This window comes from Ceratosolen solmsi, unplaced genomic scaffold, assembly GCF_000503995.2.
Source record: "Ceratosolen solmsi marchali unplaced genomic scaffold, CerSol_1.0 scaffold7, whole genome shotgun sequence".
Taxonomy (NCBI): Eukaryota; Metazoa; Arthropoda; class Insecta; order Hymenoptera; family Agaonidae; genus Ceratosolen; species Ceratosolen solmsi.
In genome coordinates this window covers 3,647,950-3,672,717 of record NW_011948413.1, presented here as the reverse complement: position 1 = coordinate 3,672,717, position 24,768 = coordinate 3,647,950, and the positions used below count along the sequence as shown (strand labels likewise).

General features: G+C 29.0%; 3 protein-coding genes across 3 annotated transcripts; 1 reads left to right on the top strand and 2 right to left on the bottom strand.

The window, feature by feature from the left end:
* Positions 1-708: 708 nt before the first annotated feature.
* Strump (WASH complex subunit strump) lies at positions 709-6,044 on the bottom strand. Its single transcript, XM_011505940.1, has 17 exons — positions 5,881-6,044; positions 5,626-5,728; positions 5,345-5,536; positions 5,049-5,263; positions 4,373-4,739; positions 3,802-4,077; positions 3,484-3,709; positions 3,169-3,404; positions 2,850-3,101; positions 2,604-2,786; positions 2,415-2,531; positions 2,138-2,319; positions 1,800-2,062; positions 1,538-1,721; positions 1,262-1,470; positions 1,030-1,183; positions 709-958 (listed from the first exon to the last, which is right to left on the bottom strand). Exons 1-17 carry the CDS (start codon positions 6,003-6,005, stop codon positions 805-807), a joined length of 3,438 nt encoding a protein of 1,145 aa, XP_011504242.1. The 5' UTR covers positions 6,006-6,044; the 3' UTR covers positions 709-804.
* Positions 6,045-8,167: 2,123 nt separating this feature from the next.
* On the top strand, positions 8,168-13,849 carry LOC105367286 (uncharacterized). Its single transcript, XM_011505939.1, has 3 exons — positions 8,168-8,551; positions 9,158-12,825; positions 13,071-13,849. Exons 1-3 carry the CDS (start codon positions 8,416-8,418, stop codon positions 13,362-13,364), a joined length of 4,098 nt encoding a protein of 1,365 aa, XP_011504241.1. The 5' UTR covers positions 8,168-8,415; the 3' UTR covers positions 13,365-13,849.
* Positions 13,850-14,857: 1,008 nt separating this feature from the next.
* Papss (3'-phosphoadenosine 5'-phosphosulfate synthase) lies at positions 14,858-24,768 on the bottom strand. The gene is made up of 7 exons (XM_011505938.1): positions 24,389-24,768; positions 18,379-18,823; positions 17,262-17,620; positions 16,254-16,688; positions 15,743-15,952; positions 15,226-15,508; positions 14,858-15,004 (listed from the first exon to the last, which is right to left on the bottom strand). Exons 2-7 carry the CDS (start codon positions 18,779-18,781, stop codon positions 14,907-14,909), a joined length of 1,788 nt encoding a protein of 595 aa, XP_011504240.1. The 5' UTR covers positions 18,782-18,823; positions 24,389-24,768; the 3' UTR covers positions 14,858-14,906.

Below are 24,768 nucleotides of genomic sequence, written 5' to 3'. Positions count from 1 at the left end.
CATCTGAAAACTTAAGTATTGTATACCTAAGTACTTAAATAGTCTTTCATTTTATCAGAATGGTTTTTCATTATCGATAACGTATTAAAAATAATATCACTTGCAAAAAATACGACTTAGATAATAAGTAAACTATATTGTAACGCGGCTCGACGATGCAGCTGGTCTGATATCGAGTATCACCATATCGTTTATTAATTGAAGGGAGTGTTACATTAGCGTTAATTCTCATCTTCCTCCCTTTCTAACTTAAAACCTTCTTTCTAAAATGATTCGAATTCACGTGGATAATGATGAAAAAAGTAAATATATAAATATATAAATAAAAACTTATCTACGAAGAGTAAGATTCATATTTTATGTTTATTGTGTAGGTTCTTTGACTGTTTGTGAAAGCAAGTATAATTGCTAATCACTCATGATAAATTAACTTCATCGCTACTCGAATAGGCTCAATAACAACATAATAATAGCGTAATACAAGTAAGCTCGCTTCTGATTTTTTGCCTCAACCTACTGCTTTTCAAATGATGGATTATTCATTTAATCGCCAACATATTTATTTTTAACTTAATAATGTATCTTCATAAAAATTCGAACGCATTTCACAACAGAAGCTGCGACCTTATTCGAGAAGCGACTAATAATGAAAAAATATATACATAATATAATTAGATAGTGTAATAAAAATTAATATATAATAAATGAATGGACCCTAAAAATATTTATTGTTTAATATTGTTTATTTTGATATTATTTACAGCTGTGTTAATAAATTGCCTATATCGTGTACGAATATTTTTCTTATTTAATTACTTTAGCTTGGTACTGATCCAACACCATAAGAGGAATGGTGTTTGTGATAACGGTTTTTGGAATACCAGCATACTTTATAAACAGTTCTAAAAAGTGCACCCCAGTTATTATCTCCATTTCAAATTCATTGCTCATTTTTGTACTGTAATAAATAAAACATAATTGTTAATTAATGTTGTTTATGGCATAAATAACTTTGATTCGCTTTTTAACCTGTCTGATATCACGAATGATAAGACGTATTCGGTAATATGCGTGACATATTCATTTAACTGCAATATACCAAACTGCTTCAGTACTGACTGAACACCCAAGATAAATATAACAGCATCTATTGGATCTTGAATTTTTTTACTTAATAGACTAGCTAAAAGTTATAATAAAATAAAATTCCAATTTTATGAATTTATGAATATACACCAGTATTCAAATTGGGTTTACTTACCAGTATTTTTACAAAAGTACAATTTATGAAGTTGCGGCACGGAAAAAAGAAATATCACAAAATCTATATTTTTAATATCTGGCGGTTGTACATAAATTTTGTTATTTACATCCGTAATACCGGCCCATTCTAATCTAATTCGTAAATCATTTAAGAACTCTGAATTTTCCCATTCCACTTTCCTTTCTTGAATTTCAAAAAGAATGGCACTAAAAAATAAGACATTAATATTTTGAAAAGTTCAATTTTTTATTTTGAAATGCATAGAGCTTTTACTTATTTAATGTTCGAAGGGCGGATTCCATATGCTTTGCTTCAAATTTACAAGCAGTATTAAGTTCATAAGCTATTTTTTGCTTTAAAATTTGTAGATGACCAACTTTCAATACTGAATCCAACAGTGACGACCAAGCTTTATTAACTAAGGTATTAACAGTTGTTAAAAACTTTCCTCTATTGTCTATTAGAAAAGCATATAAAAATTATAAGTTATTTGTTTTAATTATTATATAAATCTAGCGATAAATAATTGAATTACGTTTTAAATTTTCTCCATTTTGAAATAAAGTTTCGCATTCTTTTAGAGCAACTGCCCAGCTTTTATTCTTAATGCCTTTATCGATAAATTTAGTAATTTTTTCCATTTCAACCGCAACTAAATGAGATATCATTTTGTCCAATCCTGAGAGTCCAGGGACACCTATTGCTTGTAAAATCATTGTGAATGCTTTGTGAGTTAAAACTTCAGTTTGAGTTTTTAGATCGAACCAAGCCAGTGCATGTTCTATATAAATGGTTGTTCTGAAAGTTAGTTGCATATAAGATTAAATTGAATAATGGTATTTACAGTAAAAAAATTTCATTTAAATTATTTACTTAGGATCTGTTATACGCATTATTTCTCTAGCAAGTCGTCCCATAAATGTTAGAGAATTTGAATCTGTTGGAGCTAAATGAGCGTTTATTTTGTCCTCAGGTAAATACGTCCACATTTTTCCTGGTGTCCATGAAGATCCTCTGCATTCTTCTTCAACAGCGTTATTTATTATATACGTAATCTAAGGAAAATATATAAACTATTAAAATTTACTAAAATTTATTGAAATATTTAATATAAGCAAATTTATTATATTGATAAATTTATTTTACATACTTCTTCGTGCCAGACTTTTAAACTATTGATATTTATATAATCTTGAATATATTGAAAGGATTTTCTATATCCGTCCATAACTATTGATAGTTCTTGTAATTTGTTCATTAGCATACTCTGAAATATATTTCTATTAAATTCCATAAATTATTTATATTTAATATATAACTTTATTTATAGTAATATAACCTTAGATTTTCCGTCAAAAATGAGACTATTATGTAAAGCCAGAGTTACTTTCTTTACAAGTTCCTGTCGAATTCCATCTTCTAAAAGTCTATGGGAATCAACGCGTAAAATTCCTAATGAAACGCTTCTTAAAGATAACATACCATTTGTAACAACAGAAACTGAATAAGTTAATTCTGCCATCTGAAAATTGTATTTATATTTTTAAAAGATTTATATATTATGCATGTAATTTATTTATTTTACTTTTAGTCTCTCGTTCAACTGTGCATAATCTTTAATTTTATCTTTGTATAATTTAGTTGGTATTTCATTAAAAATGTTTGTTTCAAGATAAACAATATCAGCCAGTATCGCAAAAACTGATTCAGGAATTATTTGTAAAACGCGTCTAGCGTAACTTTCTAATTCTCTACTGTAATATTGCGATACAGAAGCTAAGTCTGCACTCCGAGCTTGATTAATTCGTAATAGAGGCATTTCCAGAGCTGAAGCCATCTAAAATATGACAATCTAATTAATTATTAATATTCAATTTCCATTAAATTAGGCTGAAAAAATTTACTTTTAAAAATAAAGCTTTTAGCTGAATTACTGTGGCAGGATTTTGTTTTATAAGATCTTGCATTGTTGGAACAAAAGTCTCCATTATGTTCCAAGCATAACAACAATCCGTGACAATATTTAATGCAATCATTGTATCTTCGGTCATTGAACTTGATCTTAACATATCGTGCAAAATTTGTCGTGTTTCTTTTAAGTGCTGTGATATTTGCAAATTGCTTTCTAATTGATGGAATTCTAATGTTGACGATATAAACATTGTTTTTATTTTATGATCTATGAATATCAAATAGTACATATTTTTACAAATCTTTACCTTGTACTTCTTCTAAAGCTTGTAATAACTGCATAATTTTTTTCCCATCATCTTCAATTAATGATTCAATATGTTTACTAATTTCTTTAAACCAAGCTTCAAGCGTTTCATTTTCTTCTATATCATCCAATCGTTTATTTCCATTAAAAGCATCTGATAATTTATTGATGCGTTGTATGCATTTTTCTTTATTTTTGATCCACTTATTTTCCTTATCTTGTAATAACTAAAAGGTTTTAAACAATTGAATAAAATACAAAAATGTTAACATATATATTTATACATATGTTTAATTGTGCATATGTACATATGAATTACCTGCTTGTATAGTTGTTTCATATTATCTTCAATTTGTGCTGTACTTAATAATAAACGTAATGTATCATTTGCAGAATATTTACTCTCCTGTAGTACTATTTGTTTAAGATTTCTCGAACGCTTCAAGTCTTCTGTGAGAATTGTTGGAGTAGCAGTGTGTAAAAGTAACCAATGTAACGTAACATTGCACTCTCTAATAAATTTTATTACTGATCCTATTGCGCTTTCATCCAAAGATAAAGACATTTGTATTTCTTTAGTTTTCTTAAGATTTTTCTATAAAATGCAATAATCATAGATATTGTAAGATATAATAAAGTTTTTATTATAATATAATTATTGGTTTATTAACATAAATTATTAAGGAATTGAAATTCTATTTATAACTATATCAAAATTTGTTTTATAAATGTTTTAATGTATATAAAATATATAAATCATTTGTAAATAAACATATTCGAATTCATATTAATAAAAAATATTTTAAATTTAAAAATGACCAACTAATACAATATTTTTAATTTCAGTTTTTTTATAATACATACATTTTTTGAAAATATATTGTACTTACTTCCATTTGTTGACCATATTTTTGAGCGATTCTTTTAATGTTTGCATTTTCTAAAGTATTATTTAAAGCAGTTTTGGCAGCTTTATATGGACTCCACCAATCCCATAAATCAATGACTATACCCATATATACACTTATGACCCAAGAATCGGGAAAAAATCTATCTACAACTTCCCTCATTACTGCTGACTGCGTATGCAATATTGATGGGCTAAACGATAAAATTATAACTAACATAGATGCTTGATTTGCTAATGCTATACTTCTATGGTCAGGATGTGGGAATGCATTAGTCTGATTATAAATTTCATCAGTACGTAGGCGAGCTATAGCAAGATCAATCAGTGATTCATTAATCGGTACTCTCCTAAAAATGAGAAACATTTGTATGCATTACATAACATAACAAATGCATTTAATTTATAAAATGAAGTTTAATTTATTAAATATCTTAAATAAGTGTCTTTTTCTTTAGCTATTTTTTTTAATTATTTATTTGAAATATTAAAAATACTTGACTATAATATAAAAATATTTGGATCATACACAATTTAATGTCTTTTAAATCACTTAAATCTTTTAAATACAAATTTCAAATTCAAAATTTAATAGACTATTATATACAAGTTAGTACTTCTGTAATCAGCTAAATTTTAAAAATTATTGTAATACTGACTGAAAATATGCTTCAGGATAATTTTGAGGTCGTTTAAACGATCCTTTAATAAATCCAGTAGATCGAAGTAACATACATACATCATCTACTCTTGTAGAAGATGCTCTTTGTGCATTGTATCTATAATAAGATACTAATAAACGTTCTCGAATTCGACCATCAAAGTAACAATCAGCAATTAATAACATGATGCCATAAAGATAAATAGCTTCACACTAAAATAAAAATTTAAATACATAAAATAAAATAATTAATGATTAAAAGAAAATAAATAATTTTGAATTGAAATATTTAACAATTAATTGTTTTCCTTCTTCATTTAGCATTAGTGATTCCGTAGATTGTTGAATATAAGTTTCATCTTCCAACTCATCAATATAACTGTTAAGATCTGTTACATATTTATGAATACTTTCGAATCCTAAGTAAAATCTTGATAATATTTCAGAATAATTATCACGTAGTTTTTCATCTAATTCTTGAAGCACCTTAATATTAAATTATTCTTATTGTCGTTATTATATACATATACATATATTCTTAAAATAATTCATCGTAAAATATTATGAATACATACAGCGTCATTTTCAATCTTTTGTTCATAAGAATTTGCTGCTTTAAAATAAACAAAATCTGTTATTATTGCACTATATTTTTGTACATAATGTTTTGAATCCAATCTACAATAAATTAAAAAATAAATTAATTAATTTAATATATTTTTATTAGATATAATTTATTATAAAATATTAATAAATATTTTAAACTTTTGCGAGAGAAAAATTAAAATAAATGATTAGTTTATTTTCATAAACAGAATAATAACAATAACCTATAAACTGGAGGAATATAATCTTTTAATCGCATTAGTTCTGCTATAATAGCATTTCCTCTGGCAACAAGCCGGAGCAAATTTTGCCCACAAGCGTTACCCATTGTTAAAAAATCTGCCATCATTTTACAAAAATTAACTTTTTAAACAATCAATGAAACAGAAACATTTTACATTTTTCTTCAACAACAATTCGTCTTCCCTCAGTTCTATTCGATCGCTAATAGATTGCGATACTCTCAAAACTTCTACAATTTGTTTCTTGCTATGATTACCCCGTTTATACGTAGAGACGTATAAAATCGAATAGTACGGTGTAAAAAACTTTATGTAGATTACAGGGATTTCCTCAAGGTTTTCTATAATCGCAGATAGTAACCATAAAATGCATGTCTACAGATAATGTGTATATAGAATAAGTATTTTTGAATTATCAGATATTTTAATAGAACAAATTATTTCTAAATGCGATAAAACTCATTGTATTTATAATTAAGCTGTATAAATAAATTAAATAATATTACGTGATAAAAGTTTATTAATTTACGTATGCACTTGTGCAGAAAATATGTTATCTACCTTTATAAATTATATATAATAATTTAACCATTAAATTTAATTAACTAAATAAATTTTAATATTATTCTATAAAGTGATAAGTATATTTTTGAAAATATCAAAATTTCATCAAATACTTTGTATTGTAAATCAGAGGTTTCTCCATATAAATACGAAACTATGTATATATGTATATATATGTATATATATATATATATATATATATATATATATATATTCTATTATGAGGTGCATAAATTTCTTTAAATTTATAATCTGATGTTATAATATTATTTGAATTATTTGAATTACAATTTCAATAAGATTAGATTTCATACATCTTTAAAATTATTAAATAAATCTTAATAATATTAAAAGTTAATAAGGGATCGCAATAAAAATATTTTCCAATTTTGAAACTCAAACTTTTGACTTTTGAAAATTTACACTAGTTATTATAGAAAACCTTAAGAAATTTATATTATTTTATGGATTTTCGTCATATGCGTAAAATACATATTTTTTGACATTAGCGAGTTTATGATCGCACTTATATTATGACGTAGATATTTTAATGAAGTATTAATTTTTTTAATTTCATAAATTTCAACTTATAAAATGGACAGATCTCATTAATAATTGATTAAAAATACTACCAACTAACTTTCGTTTGGAGATGTGTTATTTTTAAAAATTTACACTCAAAAGCAATGGAATATGTGCATATACGTATGCGTAAGTAGCATTGGAATACAATAGATTTCTATTTAACAATACTGTATTACAGCACATGAATATAATTATATGTAAATCTCATTTTCTATCATTAAAAAATAGATTTTCTTATTTGAACATTCTGAATTGAAAGAAGAAAAATAAGATGAAATTATAATATAAATGATAAAAGCTTTTAAACGTTACTTTAAACGTAATTGTATTTTAAATAGATAAAAACGCGAATAAAAAATAATGTAAAAAATAATAATGATACGATTAAAAATAATTCAAATTAAAACAATAATGCTTTCTATTTATTCGGTATTGCGATAGAACGACCAATTGGAATTTTTTACCTAATCGAATGAACGCCCTCTGCATAGTGTCACGTAACTATAAAGGAATTAATTTTTACAAAATCATCGAATTACAATGTGAAAATAGATAATACAGGATTAGCCCACAATGGAGGTGCATGATTAATAAATGGAAATTAAATAAGCCGTAATTTTTGCACACATTTTCATAATAATTGCTTAGGTAAAAGCCGTGTCATGAAAATATCCCTATACGAGTGTCGAGGTCAACCAGCGGATCGTAAAGACTCGCCTTTTGAGTATCCGCCATTTTTACGCGACACTCGTCGTGAAACTGTGTCGGTTCTCTCGTTCTTTCAATTTTCTTTGGGTTCTCGCTTTCGTTTTGACGAGAAAATTTGCGCAGGTGGCTATGCAAAATTGCAGATGCGCGAGTGTTACCGGGTAATACAGCGAGTGAGAAAGTAGCCATGAGTTCGAGCTCTGTAGAAAGACGAAATACCACGAAATAACAAAACTCTTGGCTGTGCCATTGGGGATACGCGCCATCTGGACAGTACCACACCGAAGAAATTATGGAGGTAAATATCATATTGAACAATTATAGTAATAGATTTACTGAAAATTTAAATTTTTATATTTACTTGTATACGTCATGGTCATTGATGATAGCCGCGGATTTATTTTGCAGGTACCCAACACTCTTCTTTTAGATGACGTTCGATAATGCTCTTCCACTGCGGTTGTTAATGTAAATTTGAGGTTGGGCAGAATATGAATATTAGTAATTCTGTCTTCATAAATATTGAGAGCAACAACGGTACTGAGGATGTAGCAAATAAGTTTATGAATTTTGATAAATGAAGAAACCCAGTCGGAGACTCGGTAAAGTCAAAGTGCAGTCAATACTTTGAGCACAAATTTCATTCATGAAGGACCAAAAATGGCATCGAGTTTTAAGGATTCAAGAATAGTTGATACATCAACTAATTGTATAAATCTAACTAATAAACTTAATAAGAATTCTGATTTAAAAACTATGAAGTCCATTATTGATGAATCTTACGAAGGAAATTATGGTATATACTTTTTTTTACAAATGAAAATATCGTTTATAAATTTTTTTATACAATTTTTGTAATATTTTCAACATAGTTCAAGCTATTTAATATGAGCTAAATACTTTTTGCTTATCAATATTTATTTTATATACAAGTAGTTTAAATATCAATGGATTGTCACATTTATATAACATTTTTATCAAAGAAAAAATACCTAATATTTTTAATAATCATTAATTAGCTTAGAAATATTATATTTTAATATATTATTTTACAATAAAATAAATGCAATTCAAGAATTAAGAAAGAACTTGCTTAGACATTCAGTTAAGTGATTTAAATTTAATTTACATGGTTACAGAAATTAGATAATTATAATGTTTATTCTTGTTGATAGGAATATTGAATAGTAATTTATAAAAATATTACATATTAATTTAAAATTTCGTTTATGGGAATATGACCGGTGTCGTTTAAAATTAATAAGAAATTTAATTTTATACGCGCTTTAATTATAAACTAAGTTTCACTTAGATTATTTAAGTACACGACGATATTGAGAGATAAATAAAATAAATTTTTTAAATATTTCAATATTTTTCAATATAAGGTTTTTGCTTTCAGATACACATATTTCATCAATGGAAATTTTGAAACAAATTAAATTATTAGATAATGTAGATCATAATTATAGTGATCCATTGTTAGCAAAAACTGAGAGCCTTGAAAACATTGCTAATATTAGTTCTAAAAGTAATATTATATATTCAAAAGTAACTCATGGAGGAAAAGATAAATATATCGGATTAAAAATAACAAATATAAATGATCTTAAAAAAGCAACTCCTCGTCTTAAGTTACCAGCAATATTGTCATCGACAGCTGTTAAAAAAAGTCCTCCAGTACCTGCCGAAATTAAAGAAAAATTGTACAAATATTGTCGTACTTGCGCGGGACTGAAAGTTCCGTTAGTTGATATATTTAGTGAAAAAGGAATTCAAATGAGACTTAGTCAACAAATACAGCACTTAGAAGACATCGATAAAGATGATAGCTTATCGACTCAAATGTGTATGGACTGTATTTGCGATTTGAAAATGAGTTATAAATTTTTTATGCAAATAAAGAAAGCTGAAATGAAATTAAAATCAATTTGTAACTCATTCAATGATTCTATATTTAAATCAATTCAAATAAATACAGACAATGATTCTATAGAAACAATTGATTCAAAACCTATTGTTTTAAGCGATGAATCAATAACAAAAGTGGATAATGATGTAGAATGTAAAGATATTAAAAATGAACTAGGAGATTATTCTTTTAGTAGAAATAATGAAAGCATTAACGATGAAAACGAATCTATTGAAGAATTTGATCCTGATAATCCTTATGATCCAAATGAAAATGAAACGATTAAAAGTATAGATTCTGAAATTTGTAGTGCTGATATCATGGATGAGAACAAAACGACTGCCTATAGATACGATGAATCATTAAATGCCTATGTTAAGATTGATAATGTTGATAAAGATGAAGTAATAATAAGTAATGAAGAAAAAGTTAAACCAGAATATAATAATGTTAAAACAGAGCCTATTATTTCGGGATCTTCAAATCAACATCCAAAAATGCCCAACATATTAAAAAGAAAATCTGTTGGAAATACAAGTGATGAAAGTATCGATAATATTAGTAAAATAAATTTTCAAAAATTAAATATTGGTTTAAAGGATTTAAAAATTCCAAGATTAAATCTTCAAGATACTGTGAACATAAAGACAGAAGAAAATGGTATTATGTACGTTACAGCTAAAGGCTCAAAACCTAATGAGATGCTCTTAATAAAAGTAAAAAGGATGAGTAAATTAGTAGAAAAAAAAAGTGACAAAACTCAAAGTAAAAGGAAATCAGATTCAAGTATTGTGCACAAGATATTTCCTAAATATGATAGCCATAGTGAAAAGGGTAATTATATTGATGAGCAAATAGAGCAGTACAAAAAGAGAAGGGTTGAAGTTTTAGGACAAACTGCTAATGTTTCAGAAATAAATGTTATGGAAAAGGAATCAGATATTAGAATTCCAACTAACAATAATGCAGCTGATCTAGAAATTGTTGATTCAGAAGAGCAGGGACAAATTGATGAAGTAGAAGAAATTAAGAAGGATGACATTGATAATATTTCACAAGTGCTTAAAGAGATGCCAGCTATTGCTCCGCAATATGCATCACGCTTGGAAAAATTGAAGCAACGATGGAAAGATATTAAAAAACGACATGATGCAATCAATAAAGATTTAGCAGAAGATTGCACCGATAGGTTGAGGACAATTTTAAGGCAGAAAGATGAGTATTTATTAGATTTTATTAATTATTTAAAACAGCGTAAAATCGTGGCATCGCGTTTAAAAGATGAAGACATTATTTCATTATATGAAGTAAAAAATAATGTAATTTTGGAAAGATTACCATTAATTACTACTACTGATGTAGAAGATAACGTCGACCCTTTTGAATTAAAAGAAGACTACCAATGTGACTTTTGCGACCAGTCTTTTCCAAATAGAGAAATGGAATATGAACACGCGAAAATTCACGACTTTAAATTAATGCATTACTGTGAAGATTGTAAAAATGAATTTTTTACACATAAGGCAAAGCGTGCTCATAATATTAAATGTGTACAAAAATTTTTGTGCAATTATTGTGATATGATTTTAGTATCAAAAGGTAAAAAACGCCAGCACGAGCAGAAGCACTGTGATGAAATGAACGGCCAACTTTGCGATTTGTGCGGGGAAAAATTTAAGCACCAAGGGACTTTAGATCAACATGTAAAGTCTCGACATATGCAGCTTGAAAAGATTTACAAATGTCCGCAGTGTACAAAGAGATTTGCTTTTAGGACAAAGTTAACCTTTCACTTAAAATCCGTACACACAACTAGCCGAGCTTTTCTATGCGAGGATTGTGGATCTGATTTTAAAAATCCCGCTAGTTTGAGGCATCATAGAATTCGAAAACATCAATCAGTAAATAATAAAAAAGAGTGTAACATCTGTCATAAATTGGTTCCAGTTTATAGCATGTCAAAACATATGCACACGCATAAAGCGTATACTATTGAATGTCCTCATTGCGATAAAATGTTCAAGAATACGTCGACCCTGAAGCAACACATAAGAATCCACGAGGATCAGCGACAATATAAATGTGACCTGTGCGGCGTTGGATTTAATAGACGCGACGGCCTGAGATTGCATTTGAAAGTTCACGAGAAAACCGACAGCAGGGGACTAAAGGAATGCTCGTGTCAGGTTTGCGGTGAGAAGTTTCCAAATCACTCGATGCTTGTGATTCATAGGAACCGCACTCATAAGGACGGTAGGAACTACACTTGTCACATATGCAACAGGTCCATGATCTCTACTCGATCGTTGGAATGGCACTTGTCGCATATACATAACGAAAGAATGCCGGGTATCGTGAAGGATGATTCAAGCATCGACGCCGAGACTAAGCGAGTCTCTTGCTACCATTGCGACAAGACATTTAAGACCGAAATGATACTGCGAACTCACGTGAAAAATACTCATGTACAGAAGGAGCCCGTGAAATGTCTGGATTGCGACTTAATGTTTACGTCTGAGGTGCGTTTGAAGCACCACATGATGATAACACACAATCGTTTGGAGGGTACCTTGGCTTGCCCACATTGTCCTAAACGATTTGTCAATCAGTTAAGATTGAAAACACATATGATTTCTCATTCTGATGAGAGACCGCACAGTTGTGACCTTTGCGGTTTTATGTTGAAGACAAAGATACAGCTGATTAAGCACAAGCAAAATAGACATAGTAATGAAAGACCGCTTCAATGCAAATATTGCTCGTGGAGATGTAAGCAAGTCAGTGCGTTGGTTTGCCACGAAAGAACTCACACGAATGAGAGGCCTTACAGTTGCAGTGTCTGCAAACAGAAATTCAAATACTTGGGTGATAAGAATAAGCATGAAAGACGACACGAGAGTCTGGGTGGTTCTGGATTTAAAAGAATCGTTACTGGAAGGAATACCAATAAAATTAATCGAAAGAAAGAGGAAGATTCACCGGACCAGGATTCTGAACAAGAGCAGGATGATTATGAAATAGATCAGGATGGAGACGATGATTATGAAGATCAGGATGAGAGTATAAAAATTAATAGAGGAGACTACGACGAATCACAAATTGTAAAATTCGAGACTGGAGAAATTATAGCCGAAGAATCCGAAGCATCTTTTGAAAGGGTAATTCTTGTTTTATTACCCTAATTTCAATTATACTATTTTATATAACTATTTACATAACTATTAGTGTATTAAATTTATTCTGTAATATTTTATTATTCAGTTTCACCCTAGCAATAATTTTCATACTTTTATATTTTAGTACTGATAAATGAAAATTTTGTTATATTATTCAGTGTAGATGATTATTAAATATTGAAATCGTCATTTATTACAAATAATTAAACTTCTTTTATTATTTTTAGATGTATGTTGAAGACACATCACAAGATACAAATGATGCGACCGAGGTTGTAATGGGTATGGAAGAAACAACAGTTTATACCGAAGAAGTTACAGCTGATCATATTGAACCTGAAATAATTACTAGTGATATTATTGATGAATCTATGTTGCAGCCAGGAACTGTTGTTCATCTTCAACAAGAAGATGAAACAGGAAAAATTCAAGTGATACCAGTCATGTTGTCTTTGCCTGATTTATCAGATGCTGCATCTGAAGTTAGTTTAGCAACAGCTTCTATAATGTACAATAATTAAGAATATATACAATAATCGTGTGTTAAAATTTTTATATTATAAAAATTGAGACATGCATAAGATTTTTCAAGTTCTTATGCAAATGTGAACTCTATAAAAGATAACACAGTGTGTCAGATCGGTTTATTACAAGATACAGAAATTTTGGAAAATGAATTTCACCGTGTAGGTATATTTTACTTCTTTTTGCAAAATTATAAGTTTTATGTATCACATAAGGTATCTTAGTGAAACGTTTGTTTTTTCTTGTATTTAATAGTCATTTATTTATTAATCAATGAGGACTTTTTTAAAAATATTTGAGGATCATACATTGTACATTTACATAATCTAATTCTGTTTCTAAAATATCTTCTAAAAATGTTCCTCTGTAATCAACAATGTAAGTTTAAAGAATATAAATTTTATTATGCTATAAAGACTACTTGAAGCAAAAGAGTGTATAAAAGTGTAGAAGTATAATATAGAAAATTTTGAATAAGTAGTGCTAAGTTTTTAATAATTAAACATAATGTCACAATTTATTAATGACTGTTATTTGTAAAAAAAAAAAAAAAAAAAAAAAAAAAAAAAAAAAAAAAAAAAAAAAAAAAAAAAATCATATTTTTCAGTAAAATAAAGTTTTGCTAATTATTGATGAAATTTTGTTTGAAATTGTAATAAAAATTTTAATATAAATTGTTCTAATTATGAATTATGTATTTCTGAAATGGATTTATTTAAAATTTTAAATATGTAAATGGTTTTTAGTTATACAATATTTAAAATAATTGTTTGTGAATCTGTAGCGTTACAGCTACGAAGCATATTTATAATGCAAAAACAATAATGTAATTATATCAGAGTTTTAGTAAAAATTGTTTTCTTATTTGTAATTATTGGGGAAATTTATAATAAAATAATGCCCTTTACTTTGTACATTTTATGAACATGAAATTTACATTAAAAAATCGACGTGTCTTAAGTACAACTTCACAATAATGATTTTGTTGTTACAATAAAGATTTAAAATATTAAAAATTATTTAATCTCTAATAAATTAATTGTCATCAAATGTTTATACAACAGTGATAAATTATGTGAAAACTCAAATAGTATATGCGAATATACTTTTAAACATAGATAAAATATACCCGTCTTGTTGAACCCATTATGTATATATAAATATATATGTATATATTTATTTATATTTATATATAATAAACTCTCTTAAATCTGTATAATATTTTAATAGCATTTAAGCAAGAGGAACTCTTTTTATAATGCATGATTTTTATAATAAATTCTCGCATTTCCTCTTTGTGCAAGACAAATCGTCAAGTATAATTTCTTTAAAAAATCTTTCTCTAAATGGAATGCAAAATTATATCATATCGCTAATCATTGCATGCATACATACATACATGCATTGATGTACACACACACACACGCGCGTCCAATGATAATTAAAAATAATTTTTCAGTAAATTGTCATCCTCGTTTGAAAATGTATATAAAACTTTATAAAACGGAGTCAAATTAAAAAATTCTTTTAATTAATTATTATTGCGAGTTTACGTCTTGATAATACTTTGCAAGAATTTCCCATGCTTTTGGAGCCATAAATCCATGCGGTGGTAATTGTCCGGCTTTAGCCAAATCTATAAATAAAAAAATTAATATTTCACATTGTTCCTGAAATTATTGTAAAATTAAATATTAAAAATGTTATTAATTGAAAAATAATTGTTAGTAATGATATAATTATTCGAGAAACGAATAAGAATATCAACAAATCAACATGATAATTCGAACGTCAAAATCACCCAATTGCAGTAATAGTTAGTTTATTGAATAAAGTTCGAGAAGAAAAGGACATTACTTCTCATCTTTGTTCCCGATATGAAGTCGAAATCGTTTTTTCGACTGGGATTAAAAAAGGCCATCCTTTTGTTCGCGTTGTCGTAGGCTGCTACCCTGAATGGAATAATCTCTAAGCTTTGTAGTCCCCGAGCCATGGAAAGAACCTTTGCACCATGCGATGGATCGTAAAGGTTGCCATCGGGTGTGGAATATTTGTTTGGATGAAGAATCCCAGCCGGATCCCTGCCAACTATGTAAAAATTTGCACCTGCGTTCATTCTCGCCTTCGCGTGCCATTGCACCTGTGTACAAAGCAAGAATTTTTTCCACGAGTAATGCAATAACGTTTGCTTGGTTTATCTAGAAATACCACATTATCTATTTTTATGACGCATTTATGAAGCATAAAGTGCCTTTGTGTATGTGTCAAGAACGTTTGAAAAGCGACATAAAAAAAAAAATCTGAATTATTTCAATATTCCTTGATCACGTAGCGAATGCTAACGTTTTTAATTTTTCATCGACGTGCGATTTACCTCAATTGGTCCGGCGTACAACATTGGGCTAGGAAAAATAGCTAATAAAGTTGTGCTGGCGTCTAAAATGCCTTCGTCAAGCACAGCTTTGTGTTGACGAATACGAACTTCTAGGGGCACATCGTCATCTTTTGTCCAACCGCCCAATGGATGCAATAACAGCAATGGATTTTTGAAGCCCCTCTCTTCTAATAAGCGTCTTCTTGTATCCTATTGAAAAGTACTCGAAGTTAAATTATATATATATATATATCTTTTGTTATGCTATTGAAAAATACTCGAAGTTAAAATATATATATATATATATATATATATATATATATATAATGTATTAATGAATATTATCTTGTTATTCTATTAAAAAATATCTACACGTTGCTTGTTAAGTATAGTATCTACGTGTAGGATGAGAGAGCTTAAATAAATATATTCATTATTACATTTGGTTCCGAATTTTTACTCGAGTCGTTCAATGAAACGTCAACGGACAGTGAAGAGTGACGAGAGTCACCTGCATGAGAAGCGCGTGGCCATTGTGAATGGGATTCCTGAGCTGGAACGCGAATACCGCGTCGGCGTTCATCCTCCTACATTGCAATCTAATTTCATTTGGCGTGAGTCTGTACATGTCCAGGCCGTCGTTCCACTTGATGCGCTCGAAAACCTCGAGGTCCCCGCCGAGGAGCCACTCTCCCGACTCGTGGATCATGCGTACCGAAGGGTGGCCAAGATCGTTCGTGCCGAATTGCCAACAACAGCGCTCCTCCTTACGATGATAATAGAATTCCGGCCGTCTGAGGATCGCCAAGATTGTGCCGTTATGCTTGAGGCTAATCGCCATTAAGCCCTCTAGCCGATTTTTGTCTTTGTCGCTCACCGCCAGGACAATTGGCACCGACTGGCTTACTTCCTTCCCGTCGTGTATGAGGCACTTTAAGTGTTGAACCTGCGGGCGAGAATCGTTTACCTTTAGCGCCACATCCGGTTATTAATCGGACGTTTTTATTAATAATGCCTATCGATACCCGTTGCACATTTCAGCTTTTGCAGCATGATTTTATATCGGTGAAGCATTAATTTTAATATTGATTATTAGTGATACATTTATATAACAAAGCATTTTTATTTATAGTAGTAATGATAATTGCTAACACAAATTGGTATTAAATTTTCAATGCTTATGTAATTTGAATAAAAAATGGTCTACAAACTTTAAATAAAAACGTCCGAAGTTACAAGTTTTCTTAAAAAATATATGAGCACGCACGTATGCACACATACTTTGCCGTTATTATCTAATTATTACCTAATTATAATTTGCTTAAATTTTTTATTGAACATTTAAGGAAATTCGTGATAAATGACAGATTTTTCTAATCGCATTATGCGTTATGTTGTTAGTTTAAATTGAAAATGAATCGAATTGAAATAGATAGGCATTTGTGATAAAATCCATATTAGATAAAATAATTTGAAAATGAATTTCAATTGTCGATCAAGGTAATCTGGCAAGCAATACCTGCAGGTACTCTTCCTCGCGCATGAATCCGGTGAGAGGTGCGGCCCAACCTTCGGCGAGCACCTGCAGCCACTGGACGTCGATTTCGTTAAGATCGAGGCTCGCGAGACACCTTGCCTCGTCCTTGGCTTCTTGGAGCTTGGAGATAGAGAGAAAGAGCTCACGCACCGGTGCGCCAGGTTCCGAGATCTCGGGTATTATGCGCATACTCTGAAGGAACCTCACCACCGTCAAAGCAGACTCTCTTGGGGTACACTTTTCGGTGGTAACGATTAAGTCAGGATTGTTGGGCCTCTCGTACATTTGGTCAATCCCCGTGAAGCCTTTGATCGAGCCTTCGCGCGCCTTTTTGTACAAACCTATGATTTTTATACCTATTATTAGTATGATTTTAAAGCTATTTTCATTACGTACTTTCATTCCACTCGAAGCCCAGAGTTATAAAGCAGTGTTTTTAAAAATTTCTTTCATTAATTAGGCTTAATTTTCCGTGTACCATGTTTGATCTTTATTATACTTTATCGCTAGTTTCATCGAGCATTATTATTAAATTTCAAAGTACTCTTATCGCCTTTTCATAATTTCTGAATTAATAATGTTTCTACTTAATGATTTTATAATCATGCCATGGACGTGAATGAAAGTATCTTGTAACTTAATGGAAATTTCAGTTATTTTGAAATCAATTATAACAAAATTCCTCGAAAAAATATCAATAATTTCATTCGAATATATTTGCAGTGTCTTCTTACTAACAGTGATTAAATAAATGAATATATCCGAATTTTTCTCTTCGATTAATAAGCTATCTTTTTAAGAATGAACGAGAATTTTGGAAAATGTCAATATTTAAGTTGTTTAGAACGAGCTATTATTAATGTATAAAAATTTGCTTTATATACGTGCGTACAGTCGTATACAATATACAGTTATGATAAGGATCCATTTTAAAGCATTGACTTGTATTGTTAAAATAAAACGATAAATCTTATGCATTTTTCCAAAGCGATCGAAAATTAATGGATATATTAGATTTGGCCGAGATGAGCGTAGCTGCTCAGATTAAGAAAGCGCAGTGCGAATATACAACGAGCCAAGGTAGATAAAAGCCACCAACCTTTGACATCCCTGGCTTCACAGACGTTAAGTGGCGTATCAACGAAGACCTCGAAGAAGGGTAGGTTGAATTCGTTGTGTATCTGGCGCGCAATCATCCTGTCCTCCTCGAAAGGCGAGACGAAGCTACAGAGGCATATTTGGCCGCTGTCGGCAAAGAGCTTGGCAACCTCGGCGACCCTGCGTATGTTCTCTTTCCGGTCGACGGGACTGAAGCCGAGGTTACTGTTGAGGCCCTTACGTACGTTGTCGCCATCGAGGCCGTACGCCGCTATTCCCAGGTCCACGAGGATGGCCTCGACCTGGAAGGCGATCGAGGTCTTGCCGGCCCCGGAGAGCCCCGTCAGCCAGACAGTGCAGCCCCGGAAGCCCCGCACGGTGCCGAGGATACGGCCGCGCTTCATCCGCGACACGTGGTGCGCCTGGAAGGATACGTTCGTGCAGGCCTGCAACAGGTTACGAGTGATACCCTCGTTGCCAAGTGATATCTCCAGCCCAATATCCCCGCACGCTAAACCGCCGCCGTATCTGCCCCTGGGCATTAACCGTCTAATGTTATCCCACAACCTCCGCCTTTTTCGATCGGTCGGAACTGTATTTTTTCTTTCATTAGTTTTTTGCTTTGTCTTTACTTCGACACTTTAATCGAGCTTCTATTATTCACTAAACGCTTCGCTTGTTTAATTTTATAACTAATATTTCAATCATCGGCCTTTTTCTCGCATACTTCTAGTGTTACACTTGCAATCAAACAAATTAATAGACTTTCGTCCATTTAATTTTGTAAAATAGATACTTTTTCGTACTCATTCGAATAAGTTTTATCATACTATAGTTAACTGACAACTACTACGATATTGTTTATATTGAATAAGTACGAATGAGTTTAACTATAATATTTTAAAGGTTACTTATTTGTAAATTCAGTAATTAAATAATAATACAAAAATTAAGTATGGGTTCCATATTGCAGAATGTATTTTTATATAATACTTTTTTTCTCTTTCTTTTAACAATGATTTGTAATGTTTTAATCCTATAGTTAAAAAGAAAAAAAAACTGCCGTTGAGTAACAAATATATAAACGATTTTTTTCTTAATAGAGCCATTTATTACGAAATGGCACTAAGCTTCTCCACTTATTCCTAAATAAAAAGGTCAAAACCTCATGAATATATATTACATTTAAATATGTAATATATTTAAATTTTAATTTAAATTTAAATATATAATATACATAAATATATCTAAACATATATATATATATATATATATATATATATATATATATATATACATTCTATAAATATACTATTATAAAGCTATTACATTTTTGAAGTTATTTATCACCAACTAGCAGGTTTTTCTTTATATTTGACTATTTCATCGATACTATTATAAGATTAGAAGTTTTTTAACTAACATTTGTTTCTAAAAATAATAAGATTCACAAAAGCCAATTGGAAAAGCAATAAAATAATAACAAGTTTATTTGTCAATATAGTTAATAAAGTTAAATCTTCGATTTTATGAAAAGAGACTTTTGTATCTTAAATCTTAAATCGATAAGATTTTGGATAATTGAAATTAAACAATACAAATATGATTGTCACTATCGTGTATGTAATCGTACTATGATCTGACCGACATTAACGATATTTTCGTAATACTCATTCATTTATAATTGCAATTAATTTCTCTTAAACGTAGAATAGTATGGTGCACGTCATTATTACAGCCAGGTTGAGCATTCGTCATCTAATAGCTAAAAATATTTCCCATTCAATATTATCCAGTATTAAACACGGCACAATGTGGTAGTTATTTCAGCATGAATGTTAACATATCATTTATGTGCCAGTATGTACGTACGCGCAGATGTATGTAATTGGATACTTCCCTTGCATTTCTCGCACATTTCGAATATGGCTACTCTTGGTTACTCTATCACCACGTTCGTAATTGGGTTTTTCTTGCCAATACATTTTTAAGATAAAGATCGATTGATTTATATCGTTAAGTTATAATCGCTCAAATTATGACGCGTTATATCGAAAGGGTAAAAACATGCACGTACATTCCACAAACGTACTAACGCGATTGCATTCATGTTACGTGCAATGTTACGTGTTCCCCTAGCATCTCACTCGGTAAACATTATGTACAGTTGAATCATTGCATTCGTTATACTTGGTGTTATCATTTTTGTGGATTCTTTTTATTATTGTATTTAAAGCTATCCGTAGATAAAATGGTATTGGGTATGTATTAAGACTTAAAATTTGCCTGATGCATATAATTTTAGACGATTTTCTGCGGACGTACATGAAATCGTTAATGATAATATTCCGAAATATTCGCTTCGGTAATTCGACAAAATAAAAATTTTAAAATGTCTAATTCTCATTTTGTTAAGAAAATACTGTTCCATAAACTTGTTTATTTATTTCAGTAAATATCATAACACAAAGATTTTACTACATCATAAAAGACAACCTATATTTTCAATTCCTGACAAAATAAGTGTCGATTTTGTTACTTAATTTTATTACTATTATTCGCAAGAAATTGCATTTCATATAATTACTGAATGTCGATTTTCATATAGTGAAAATACTCGGCTTCGACTTTATATATATATATATATATATATATATATATATATATTAATAATATATATTTAATTATTTAAAAATTGTATTAATTATTTTATGGAGTAAATGGATTAATTTATAAGTTATTAAATAGTATTGATAATATCATAGTATTAATGAGTAAATATGTAAATTAATAATTTTTTAGAATTAATTAAAAAGTCATGTCTTTTGCTGCTTATTACCGATTAAATTATTGAAGATTGCATTTATCCAACATTTGACATGTCGATAAGTATTGAAAAAATAGGCCCAAGAAATGCAGCAATCGGTACTCGATAAATGAGCAAATCAAGAGATTTAGGTATTATGCCGGAAGAAACATCGTTTAAGAGATCGTAGTCATTTATTTCTAAAACTTCACTTTATGATACATTTGATAAATCAAAAATTGTATCAGATATATAAATGATAGTTGACGCACTATTACCATGGATAATAATGAGTGAATACTGAAGAAAAAAACAATTACTTTGAATTATTCCACTGTCAATATGTACTCTACGATGAATCCACAAGTTTTTCATTTATTATTTTATTATTTATTATTATGGCAAAATTAGAATAAATTAATTAACTTAAAAAGGACAAAGTAGCATTTAAATAGTTTATGCTCGTTTAATTAATATTTTTTTTTTTATTTAAAACCAACGGCATTTAATATTGTAAATAATGGTGTATGTTCAGATTGTCTTATTTTACTATTCACTTTTTTTTATTTGTTACATAAAATTAAATACGGCTTTGTATGACTCATATAAAAGAGTGGACAGATAATAAGAAAAACCTTGCTACAATTAAACTATCGTAAGGCTGAATCGTGTTAATTTATGCAGTGCTATTTTAGTTTATTTTATACAGAAGTGCAATAAATATTAAAATTTTATTGAAAAGTAGTATTAACGTAAAATTATATATCATACGTTGTAGATATGTACGAAAATAAAATTATATATTATACGTGTAGGTATATGTGAGCATAAAATTGACTATGCATAATAATTCCTTATCAAGCTTATTTCGATGAGCTTCAGGAATTTAAAACCTAAATTTGATCCGAGACTTTTACCGTTTGGAAAGTAGAACAATGTACTTTAAGTCCCATTTTCTTTTGATCATCGTACAAAGGAATAGAGATATTAAAACAATAATAAAAGTGATTTTTTGCTCTTATTCTTAGCACATATAAGATTAGTCGAACGCATAAAACTGTATTTATTATGTTTTTTTAGAAGAAAAGTTTTGATACGCCATTACGTGTAGTTAAATGTATGCTAAATTTATTTATGCACGAAATCGCATTAATTAAATTATGAATATTCTATGGCAAATAGTATTAAAGACATTTTGTTGTAAAAGCTGTTTTTAAAAATCTTCTTTATCTGTTATTATGTATGAGAATTTAGATGTATTAACGATTATCGATATATTTCAATAGAATATATTTAATTAAAATATATGGAATTCAAATGTTAAACATATTAAAAAACTTTCAATTATTTCCGTTCAAAGAACAAGAATATACTTGCATTTCTGTTTCTTTAAAATTTATTATAAATTTTCGCTTTCACTTGTCTGAATATGTAGCTTATTGCACATAATTATTTCAATACAGTAATTACGAATTACATGTTATATGAACGGCTTTCTGATATCCATTAATATATAAGATTAATATTTAATATAATGCATAATTTTTTTCTTCAACGAAGAAATGATTTAATTTTAATCTCTACTTTCTCTTTTTTATCTTGCCTCTTAGTTTTCTGTACCTTCGCTTATTAAACTAAATTATAATTATACATTAAAATATTATTCTCAGTATTAAAAAAAAAAAAAAAAATACTACAAATAAAAATTTTATAATAGTAATTTATTTAACAAATTTAGTAATTATAATCTTATTATAGATGACCAAATAAATATTTTACGCAACGATAATAAACTTAATTTATTGTATTGTAGCGTTTAAAATTTATAAAATTTATAATGATAATTGAAATTTTTAATTCTGCTTAAGCCTAACGTGTTTTATTTATCATATCAATGTATATTATTTGAATATTAGATGTAACAACGACAATAATCTTAATAATTAGAAACTTTTAAGTTTTGCGTGTAAATTATTTATTCTGTTTAAAGAATTCAATATATTTATTAGAGTTCATTATTTAGAATACAAATTTGACATATACATTCATTACTTATATATAAAAGTTAAAACAAACTCATAATTTTCTTATATGACTGTATTAAAATTATAATATTATAACAGCCATAACTAATATATTTCTATATATTATATAGATTTTTTTAAATAAGAATTGTTAAAATAATCATTAATTTTTAAATAATCATTAATATATATTTATGAATTTAACATCACATTATGTAATATGAATTTGTACTTATCTATATCAATTGCTAATTCATTATGCGATTTATATTATCGTAAAAGTACTAATATGATTTGTGGCTTATTGACAAATACAAGGCAATTCAAATTTATTCAAAGTTATTTATTTTATTATTATAATTTTCGGTTAAATAGTAAATTCGTTACTTTATTAACATAATGCATAAAATTTCGTAAAACTTAGGTAATAAAATATAAATGTATCTTTTCAATATTGGAGTAATGAAATGATAATTTTTAATGAAATTCACAAAATTAATTACCCATTGTAGCATGTATTTCACTTTACAATATATAATCATATTAAAAGATGTAATTGTCAATTAAGCATGTTAATAATAAAAACAAATGTTGTATTTGATATTCTTTAGAAGTAAAAGGTAGCAAATGGGTCGAGTTTACATTAAGCATTGGTGAAGATGGCAAGGCAATAGAAAGTAGAATCACATATATGTTGAAGAAATCAACTGAAAGCACGTGTGAAAGTATGTGAACGAAAAACATGTTATTCGGAGCTCTTGGAATCTTAAACTTAAATGGAGCGCACTTAGTGTGAATATGACTAAAAGGCGCGTATAAGTGTGTGCAAGCGTGCATGCTTTCAGTTTGTAATTTTCGTACCCCTTATGTGCAGCGATAAAATTAAAAATCGCTCGTTCGCGCTTTAAACGGTTACGACTATTATTGATTTAAATTTAATTTGCAATTGCACTTACGAAGAAAGCTATAGTGAATTGTTCTCATTTTTTACATAACAATATTAATAGCCCATCTCAATTTAATTTACAAAAATTATGACTTCTACTGTATTTCAATGTTTTAAATGTAGTTAAAAGCAATTTTTACACGAACATTGTAATATGTCGAAATGCTTTTCGCTCATTGTATCATTGTAAATTCGTTATAATTAAGTAAAAGATAGTTTTAGGAAAGAACGTTACCTCGTAAACAGGTGCAATTGATCGTAACAGTGTTCTTTCAAGTGCGGACTACACTTATGTTAAAAATTCATCAGTAGTCACTTTTGGCACAATTGCACGTTAGGTATCAGGTATGCGGGACGAACTGCTTTGGCAGCGTTAAAGCTTAGCCTTTCTTTTACCTCATCCCTTTAAGGATAAAATCGCTCGAATTTGATATGACTGGACTCGTTTATTATAAACAATCACCGCCGTATTTTTACAGACGAAGGATAGAGGATTGGCGCAGGTAGACAGGTGATAGAGCGTGCGAGAGCCGATTAATTAAAACCTCGTAGAGATATTATCCTCCGAGATCGGTGAAGATATTCTTTCGCGTTACCTTCCCTCACTCTCACTCT